We start from the raw sequence: 10,359 nt of genomic DNA on the forward strand, positions 1-10,359 counted from the left end.
TATGAGCGTGCGTCCGTACGTGAGTTCGTCGCGTACAACAGTTGGGCACAAATCTTAACGCGCTCGACGTAACGGTCACGATATTCGGGACGTTGGGGGGCGGGGGGATTGTCAAAGCGAGTTGGGATGTCGAGCTGGGGGTCCAAAGGTCAAAGGTCAAGGGTGTAAAGAGGGGGAACATTCGCCCTCCTTAACATAGGTATAGGGAGGAATGGCAGAATTGCGGCACAAATCTAAACGGCTCGATATAGGCTCCATGATAGTCCGTGTATAGCAATCATGGTAGGAAAAGCCGATCACTGTGTTTGAAATAGGAGGATCCAGCATCAAAGAGTCAATGGGGTCACAGGGCAGATTTTACCACATTTTCTGAAGGACAGTGGTCTGACGGAGCGATGAAAAACTTTTTCTTGTTTCAGCGATGACCTAGCAAGTTTTGAGCTCATCTGACAAGTGCAGTGCAGCTTGTGTAGAATCGGCTTGATCGTCCTCCGTTGGCCGTTCGTCCGGTCCGTCCGGGTCGTCCGGTCCGGTCCGGTCGTTGCCGCGCGGTCACAGTTGGGGCACGAAGATGCTTCTAACCCGTCGAACGTACCGGTCACGATATATCGGGTCGTTGGGGGGGGATGCGTCAAAAAGCGAGTGGGATGTCGAAGCTGGGGGTCATAAGGTCAAAAGGTCAAGAGGTGTACAAAGAATGGGGAACATTCACTCTTAACTTAAGGTATAGGGAGGGAAATGCAGAATTGCGGCAGTCAAATCTAAACGCTCGACCTAGGCTAGTGATAGTCGGTGTATAGCTATCATGGTAGGAAAAAAGCCATCACTGTGCGCCGAATTGGGGTGCACAGGTCAAAGGTCATGGGCACAGGCAGATTTTAGACATTTTCTGAAGCGACATGGTCTGACGGAGGGACGATTGAGAAACACTTTTGTTTGCAGGCGGTGACAGAACTAAAAGGCGCGCGAGTGAGGACTTTACTCGAGAAAGTACGTATAGAGAGGTGACTCGTCCAAGTCTACTTGTGCTGACAATAAGCGAAGAGTAAGTGTCGATAACCTTTTGAGCAGCCTGCAGAGGAGGGTAAACATGGATTTTGTTGACTCGTTAACAAAGGAGTGAACTGCTTTTGCTAATTAGAGCGGCCTCCACTCGAGCCCTACCAGTCGCCGTCGCGCCGCCACGATCTCTGAGGCACGAGGTCAGCGCGCGTCCGCCCCTTTTTCCGCGCACCCTACCGCCCACCCTCCATCTGCGATAGTGGGGTGTCCTAACAATGATTGTGTACCGCAACTGCGTGTCTTGTCATATCTGCGCCTAATGCAAATGTGGTACTGACGGCACCGACTGAAATTTTACGGTTAATAATGCGGTAGCAACAGACCGTGCAGATGAGCCCAGACCCTACTGCGGGCTCTTGCTTTTATGGCTTTCATTAGATAAAGGACGCAATGAAAATGTACTTTCTGCTGATCATGTGAAGAGTAAGTGTTGGATAACCTTTTGACCGAGCCTGCAAATGAGGAGGGTTAAACAATGGATTTGGTTTACTGTTAGAAGAATTTTGACTGCCCCGTTTGCTAAGTAGAATGTTATACTATGGCTGGATGTATGGAGGCTACAATGTCAGCAGTAAAAATTTCACAAAAGGCTAAAAATTTGTTGAAAGAAGGTTATGCTCCTTAAATGCGTATAAGTGTTTCATGGCATTCTGTACTGTCCAGTGAGTGTTACAATGTAACTTATGCGCACTCGCCAGATGCGCACTGGCCATGCATGTGGTGGGTGATAGTACGGTGTAGTTTTTGCCTGCATTAATTAGTTACAGTGGCACTCTCTAGTTTCAGTCCTGTAGCATTGCGTAGGTAAATGGATGATTGCTTACCTATTCTGTCTTTGGCAATTAGTTGTTGCTATACTAACGTTACGATGGGAGGCTTTCATCTTTAAAATCTAAGAGCAGCTGCAATACGTACGCGGGGCCATCCTTCGTGCAACTTTGCATAAGCGATCCCAACGAAACATTCTCTTCATGAGAAGGTCCTAATACCATCAGTGTTCGAAAGTAAGGGCTATCCGTTTGTCCGTACTTGTCGCAATTTCCAGGCGGAGGCAAAAGTAGAAATGCTGTCAGGTAGCTTGTCGCACGCGGGACAAGCAGCTTTTTAGACGGCAATTTTTCGATAATTTTCGTACCATCGCTGGCCGGCGTGCTGGAAACCCGCGAGTTTTAACCATAGTAAAGAACATGGGCTTGCCGGAGTGCCACCGCGAATTATAACATATAGTATAACATTTATGTGAAGTTATATAAAACGTTACCGCCTTGGCTAGCTCGCACGAAACGGGTCTTGCTAGGGGTTAGACTTAGAAGACCATGGCAAGACAATCAGTCTGAGTAGACAATCGAGACATCTTGTCATAGAGCAATCAGTTGCACAGCCGTGCGTCGCGGCAGCGCTACCGCGGCCTCGAGAAAGAGAGAAATCGAGAGAGAGGGAGAGAGAGAGAGCGAGGGGAAGAGAGTGAGAGAGAGAGAGAGAGAGCGCGGAAGAAGAGAGGAAAGAGAGAGAGAGAGAGAGAGAGAGTGTGAGAGAGAGAAGAAGAGACAGGAGGAGAAGAGAGAGAGAGTGAATAGAGTGAGAAGGAGAGAGAGAGAGCGAGAGAGAGAGAAGAGAGAGGACAGAGAGAAAGAGAAGCGAGAGAGCGCGATCATAGACATAAGAAAGTGAGAGACATACGAGGGAAGGAAGTGAGTGTGAGGGCGAGCGCGACGAGAGAGAGGGAGAGAGAGAGCCGTGAAGGGAAGAGAGAGAGAGAGAGAGCGAGAGAAGAGAGAGAGAGAGAGAGAGAGAGAGTGTGTGTGATCGAAGCGAGAGAGAGAGCTGTGATCGAGCGAGGAGAGAGACGAGAGCGCGAGGAAGGATGAGAGGGCAAGACGAGAGAGCGAAAGAGAAAGAATGAGAGAGACAACGAGGGAGAGCGAACGGCGGCGATGGAGGGTGCTCTTATGATTCGCTTTGCAGTTAGTTTACATGCAGAACACCTGTCGCAGGTGAGCGCTGGGGTCGCTGCTGTCGTGCACTTGTTCTATATTGATATACAATAACTTTGTTTTATTAGATCTTTATGAGTTAGGAGATTTTTTCCAGCAGAATAGGATATGATAAATGACAATTAAAGGTAAAAGAGCTGTAGGGCTTGTCACAGAAATAGTGTGGCGAACGTTGCCTTGTTTTTGTAATCAGCGAACGCTCACCCCGATGCCCAATTTGAAAAATAGTGTTCAGGTTGTTAAAAGTATTCAATTCTGGTAATAATCGTTTAGAAGGTGCCTCACCGCATCGCTGTCCATTACGTATATGATATGTGCGCCTGTGCATGCATGTGCCCAATACGCAGTTACACAATTTGCTCCAACGTATATGTGGCCAGTCAGTGTTCTTATACGGTTTTTTTTTGTAGGCTGCCGTTGCTCCAATATCTCTGGCCAATAAAGTATGACCGAGTGTTGAGTGGCGGGACACAAGAGGCCCTCGAGAATGTCGTCGACAATGTCAAGCGCGATGTTTCGACGTGGTCTGGCAATGCTTTACCAGCCTTCACGACGCATGAGGGCAGCAATGTCACAGTTTACAGAAAGGCTGCAATCGTCTCCTATCTACGGCGACGAGCAGGTATACCATTCAAGGAGAAATGTCAGCAGCAGTGTGTAGAATATGCGCTGTGTTACAACGTACGTTGTGTGATGCGCAGTGTCTGTGCGTGGTATTCATTGAATCGGCATTATTAGGTGGATTATAAAGTGGCAGATTCAATGAACGCTAAACCTGGAACGATCTGCATGCCGGGAATGCCCGCGCGAAGCGCTTCAAAGCGGCCGGCTCGCATCGGCGCAACTTTAGCAAGTTTCGCTGGGGGCTTCTACCACAACGCCACAGTACTGCCCATTCAGCACCGATCCCCTGCTCGCGTTGCCTTTCCTAGGTTAACGGTTTATAAGGCTTTTCGCTGAGATCTAGGGCCAGTTCTGCCCATTGCCACGAAGGGATCCTCGCACTACCGCAGTTATGTAGAAGACGGGGTGTCTGAGAACTGCTGCCACCTCTTCGTAAGGCTACTTAGGCGCGCTTTCTTTTCTAGTAATAAGCGCGGAGCGGAGTCTGTTTTGGTTGACGAGTTGTAGACAATATAATAAGCGGCTCATAATAAAGCCCCCTTTACGCGTGTGACGTGGGGGGAGTTTAGCAGGATAAGGCGAATAATATACGGGAATTCGTCTTCGGATATCGAGAGCTCCAGTAATTGTCCAGCGTTAGTTTCATTGTCAACTGTTAAGTCTGCTATTGTTATCTGGCTGCATGACATAGTTGAAGCATCGCTCATGCAAACTAAAGATTTCAACATGGTGGGCAGAATGGCCTAAACTGTGAACGCAGTGGGAAGCCTTGAACCCTGGGATACCTAATCACCTCGTTAGTTTCGCACGATCTCGCACCGCCGTGGTTGGCCCATGTCTTCCGGCACGCACGCACACCACTACGCACATACACACACGCACACACACATGCACGCACGCACGCACGCACGCATACACACACGCACGCACACATTGACACGCACGCTGACGCACGCACGCACGCATAGTCACAGCACGGCCGTGGCCGATGGTGTTGGAAAACGTAAGACGGGAGATAATTCACGAGTCAGGAAGGAAGCGTGGCCTCCAAGTCGTTCATTAACCACGTTGTTACGCGTATCGCAGCACTAGCGACATCGCAAGAATAAATGGAAGATTACGAAGATTACGAAGATTAAGAAGAAGATGATGATGATAATGATGATGATAATGATGATGATGATGATAAAGAAGAAGAAGAAGAAGCAGAAGAAGAAGAAGGAGAAGAAGAAGAAGAAGAAGGAGAAAAAGAAGGAAAGGGCTAAAGAGGAAGACCAAGGGGCTGAGATTTTGTATTTTGATATTGCAGTTTTGTTTTTATTAGTCACTATGGGTTAATATATATTATCGATCTAAGTTTGCCTATTTATGTCGATATCGATGTATAGATTCAATCACTTAGGGTCGTGACGACTTCGCCTTGAAGTCTAGGTAAGCCGCTAGGAAGGCTAAGCATGCACGTAGTCCATGAATCACTTCGTCAACTCTGTATCGTACACGTCCGAGCTATAGAATCAGAGGTGTTTCATCAGGTGACGATGCTGCCGACTGCGTCAACGATGAACGACTCGTCTAAAAATACGAGGCAGTGCCGCCCACGCATTCGGTTTTTACAAATTGCGTTATAGTGTGAAAACTTCAATTCAACATGGAAATCGAAAATGAAATTGTAAAAATATAAAATTTTATTGAGAACCCGTAATTTTGATTAAGGTATGGTTCGTTTAAAAGTAGAAATTTATGTTTTGTTCAAAATATGACAAAAGTTTAGCAATTTAAATACAAAAAGATATAAGCTACAAGCATTGCAGAGTACGGAACACATTACAGCATTCGAAGCTAACTTCGTAAATACGTAGACTAGACCAGCGCTTCTCAACTGGTGGGCCGCGGCCCACTGGTGGGCCGCGAAGCTCTCTCCGGTGGGCCGCGAACTCGACCAGAAAAAAAAATTAAAAAAAGAGAACTTTCTACGGACAGTACTCTGAAGCTTCAGCTTGCACAGAAAGACCTTCCTTCATTCTGGATACTTGCAAGCAATGAATACCCTTCACTGTCAAAGCGTGCCATCAAATTTCTGTTACCATTCACCACAACCTATCTTTGTGAAATTGATTACATTTTGGTGGTGATCCGGATCCAATTAATTAATTAAATTTTCAGGATAGGTCAGAAATGGGGTAACATTACATTTTGGTGGTGATCCGGATCCAATTAATTAATTAACTAATGAATTAATTAATAAAATTTTCAGGATAGGTCAGAAATGGGGTAACTTAAAATTTATTACATTTTGGTGGTCATCCCGATCCAATTAATTAATGTTTTCACTTAATTAATTAATTAATTAATAAAAATTTTAACAGTGAAAGAATTCAGCTGCCTTGGGGGAGGTCTGTGTGCTCTCCTAGTGCTCTAGTTTATGATGTTATCAGGTGTGTATAATAATACACTCCTGATGTTATGACTTCCTAACGGGATACGTTGTGGGCGCCTCGCGCCCTGTGCGCATGCGCGCACCGGATACAACAAGAGGCTGTTCTTTTGTCGGTAGCAGAGATCTAGCTGCTCCGTCAAACACGAAAATAAACGCGCTGCCTAGGGAACGTGACAAACCATACTTAGCATAAATTCCCGGCAGTCGTACAAGAAAGAAGAAACGCATATAGCATTTATTCTGCGAGAGGCTTACGTATGTCCTCGCACTAACAAAGCCTCAGCTGCTACAAAGAGGGAATTTAAGCTCGTGAATCGCACCCGCACAGGCTCTCGGCTACCTTGACGCGCGATAGCGTAAAATGCTTTCGCGACACGGTAAATGTAAGCAGGTACGCCAAATATAGATGCTGCATTCAGGGTAAAATGCTATACCGTACGGTGCGCATTCGTTATGCGCAAGTAATGCGGCAGTTTAACATTGCATTTGTTAGTTACTTGCATATTGGCGTTATGTGATGGTTTATGGTATTCTCTGTGTGTGCGTGCGTACGTGTTTGTGTGTGCGTGCGTACGTGTTTGTGTGTGCGTGCGTACGTGTTTGTGTGTGCGTGCGTACGTGTTTGTGTGTGCGTGCGTACGTGTTTGTGTGTGCGTGCGTACGTGTTTGTGTGTGCGTGCGTAATCAACAGTCTAAGTGGGCCACGCGTTTAAAAAGGTTGAGAAGCACTGGACTAGACTATACTAGCCTTCGACTGCACAGCTGTTTTCGCGTAGCCTGCTCTAATGTTTACTTTATGAAATACTTTAATGCAATAACATTTTCTCAGCGCCACAACCAGCGTCAATAGCGAGATGAGTTATTTACTCGTTTGTGAATGCAGGGATGTGGCCATGTTTTCTCTTCCCCTCGTGCCCTGAACCAATACCAACAAGCGAGTGTAATAACATGAATCAGTCATTCACGAGCGATTAAAACCTTCATTTTACTTATTGCTTCCCAAATTTAGTAGGAGCTGAGAAATTGCCTGTCGGCGCACTAAAATGAGTGTTTCTGCGTCCTCCACCACCCCTGTTGGCCACGGTTCCTGGATCCGGCAGTGCATTAAGGTATTACAGTGGGAAATTATTTTCCGTTGGCGACCACACTACGCTAAAAATTCCCACAAGGCCGGAGTTACTTTGTGAAATTGCAATGCCACCCGCCGATGTCGCATTGCAATGCGCGACATATATTTCGTCAACTCGAATATTCTTTCAAAAAATCATTTCGTAAAAACTATTTTCGCGAAACGCACAAAACTGGTAGTATACCACGCTTAACTGAGATATCATGTAGGCTTCGCGTATGAGGTTTTTGCTCGACGAATTCACACGAAAAATAACCACTCCAGCGGATAGCGGCAAAAATGTCTCATTTCCGATAATAACTTGAAATCCCCTACAGTCTCGTTCGCCCGTGAGATAAAAAAAACAAAAACGTTTGTACACATCCGCCAAAGATCAAATTACTTCACTGCCGACCACGCCAACGCAACGGCGATTAGCTTATTTGGGAGTGTGATACATTAACCACCAGGCGCCGTCCATTTACTTTCAATTGCAAAGTTAATGATCTCAAACAATCTAAAATGATCTCTCTTGAGGATCGCAACCGTTCTCATATTTTCCATTTTCTCATAATTGTTTAAACATAATCGAAACGCGACGGAGTACTAGTTTTGACAAAAGTTAAAAAAAGTCAAGTCGTGTGAAAAAAGTAGTTCGGCTAAGTTGAGGGTCAAGTCGCAGGTCTGGTATAATTACTTTGCGCGTTTATCAAGCTATGCTTACAGCCGCAATAGATTGATAAACGCCCAGTGTGTGGAATTGGTATAATTTTGCACAGATTTCGGGGGAGGCAACTGTAAAAGGCTAGGTCTGTGATGTAAGAACATTTATGTAAGTGCACATTTATGTATTTTGTCCTCTATATCAGAATCTGCTCGTACAACTAGTCGCATCGTGTTACATGCTACTGTGCTGGGTAGTGATATATTGATTTTGTTCTACTGCACAGCGCACACACATACCTAAATATTTATATACACACATACTTACATGTTTGGTCTCTAACACGAACTCCCTTTATTAATGTTGAAATTTCGATTCATGTTTAAATTAGTGTGAGAAAGCTTACATGTATGCCTAGTTGGCGTTATCGAACCCATGCATCCATTAAAAGTGGCACTAAATTCTCTAATTGACATGTGTTTGCTTGTACGTTTGCTCTTTCCAAGTTTTTGCGTCGAGTGCCAACTAAATAAAGTATGCGCGTTCTCACGGGGCCCGGCAAGCCAAACGTTAGTTTGGACTTTTGGTACATTTAAATTTTTTAACGTTTCAAGATGGCATGATATATAGCATTGTGCGGTGCTGGAAGGTGCTGCCGCGGGTGGCGGGTTATAAGTAGACAGAAGCCAGCTGATCACGTAACTCGGCGAGGTGTGAGCTGAGGTGAACATCTGGCGCATAGAACCTTTCAGAAGTTTTACCTTTAAATACTGTATAGTGTAAATTAGCGTATAATTTAGTTCGTGAATTGTGTATATCTGATATATATATATAGTCCATAAAGCTGTGGACACGCTAGGCGATTTTTCAGGCGATTGAGTCGCCCGACTTAATCGCCTGAAAAATTGCCTAGTGTGTCCACAGCTTAACCTACGTATAGTCTTTCTTCAATACTCGAGAGGAAAGGTTGTAACCTTTGTTTGACCTGTAAATTTGTAGTAGAGGTCGCGCAACACACGCTAGGTTCCGTATTAATCTCAGAATTCACTCTATGAGTTTGGTTTCTGGTAAATTTTGCTTAACATGTTAGTTTGTGGTACGTAGTTTATGTTGTGTTATGTTATGTTATGTTATGTTATGTTATGTTATGTTAAGAGGTTGGGATTCGCTAAACGGCATATAGTGCCAATAACTAGTGTTGCTATGACTCGCTAATCGCGTCGTTTATTCGATTAATTGGATATGTTCTAGGAGGTAAGAGAAAACTAAAAGAACATAGGAACTTGGAAAGTTCAACGTGTTTTCAACATTCCAAATTGGCTACCCGCTTGCCATACCTCTACTCTTCCCTTAATCCTAACCTTATGCCCAACCTCAACCTAATCGCTCATTTCTTTAGTTGCGTAAAAGTTCCCATGAATTAAAATTGTAGGCCGTAGGTACCTAGACCGATACTCATGGTAGACTAGTTTACATGGTAACCGTAGTTCCATGTCAGACTAGATGCTGTGTTGTTGATATAGCACCATACTGAATTTCTAGCACCGTAAAAAACTTACGGTCAACTGTTTTACCTGTCATTTTACGAGTTATGAGAGGCGATAAAATAATATTTTCACAGCACATAGCACGATGCATTTTATAAGTGTTATTTTGTATTGAAAGCCGTATATCTGCCATAACATACCTGTTTAAATAGCGCTGAAATTTTTACCAACCAGGGCCTAATTCAACGTTGTGATTAAAATCAAATTTTAAATTCCATCCAATCAGAGCCGGCCAAGAAAATTCAATCGCATTTGAAACCGCATGTTAATCGCACGTAAAATCAATTTGATTGATTGCTCACATATTAGTACACCGTCACCGCAAACCTAATGTAGAACCACACAGATGCGACTGACCGTGTTTTCAGCCTCCTATATGCGCACACACGACTGGTGTACGTATATAGGTCTTTACCCGGACGGTTTCAGCTAAAGCTGTTGATATAAAGCCCCGAGTGTAATTAGATAATGTTCTATATCCGTTAGAAAAGCTTCTGTTTACGTCGATAATTACGAGCTAGTACGTCGCGTCTCGCGCCTTACACGCCCGCGCGCACACCAAACATCGTCGTGGGATCGTAACCGGCGGAAGAAACACTAGGGATTGACCTATAAACGGACAGCACCAACACTTAACGGCTTATTATCTGGCCCCGGCGCTGATGATGTGAATGCGAGACCTTTTAACGCCTCTAGCGAGCTGATAGTCTTGCGCTGGTGAGCTGAAACGATTTGTGTGTACACGGATATCGAGGATATTTGCGTATATATCTAGTAAGTTGCGACGTTAGTGAAGCTGCGTGTGAGACAGCTAGCTGCAAGAAGGCGCCATCTCGCTATGCACGTATATATATATATCAAGAGTACATAATAGGAGATTATAATAATAATAGGAATAAAAATCTCCTATTATGTACTCTTGA

At 44.8% G+C, this 10,359-nt stretch overlaps 1 protein-coding gene across 3 annotated transcripts in view; it reads left to right on the forward strand.

Moving 5' to 3' along the window:
• The window catches only part of LOC106810840 (tetratricopeptide repeat protein 9C-like), a 17,435-nt gene extending 13,886 nt beyond the window's left edge, over positions 1-3,549 (forward strand). For all 3 annotated transcript variants that reach the window (XM_014814304.1, XM_014814305.1, XM_014814306.1), the window contains one exon: positions 3,468-3,549. In XM_014814304.1, the coding sequence (XP_014669790.1) occupies positions 3,468-3,505 (38 nt within the window). In that variant the 3' untranslated portion in view covers positions 3,506-3,549. The remainder of the gene's footprint in view (positions 1-3,467) is intronic.
• Positions 3,550-10,359: the final 6,810 nt, after the last annotated feature.

The sequence above is a fragment of the Priapulus caudatus genome, unplaced genomic scaffold (assembly GCF_000485595.1).
Source record: "Priapulus caudatus unplaced genomic scaffold, Priapulus_caudatus-5.0.1 Scaffold477, whole genome shotgun sequence".
NCBI classification, from domain to species: domain Eukaryota; kingdom Metazoa; phylum Priapulida; class Priapulimorpha; order Priapulimorphida; family Priapulidae; genus Priapulus; species Priapulus caudatus.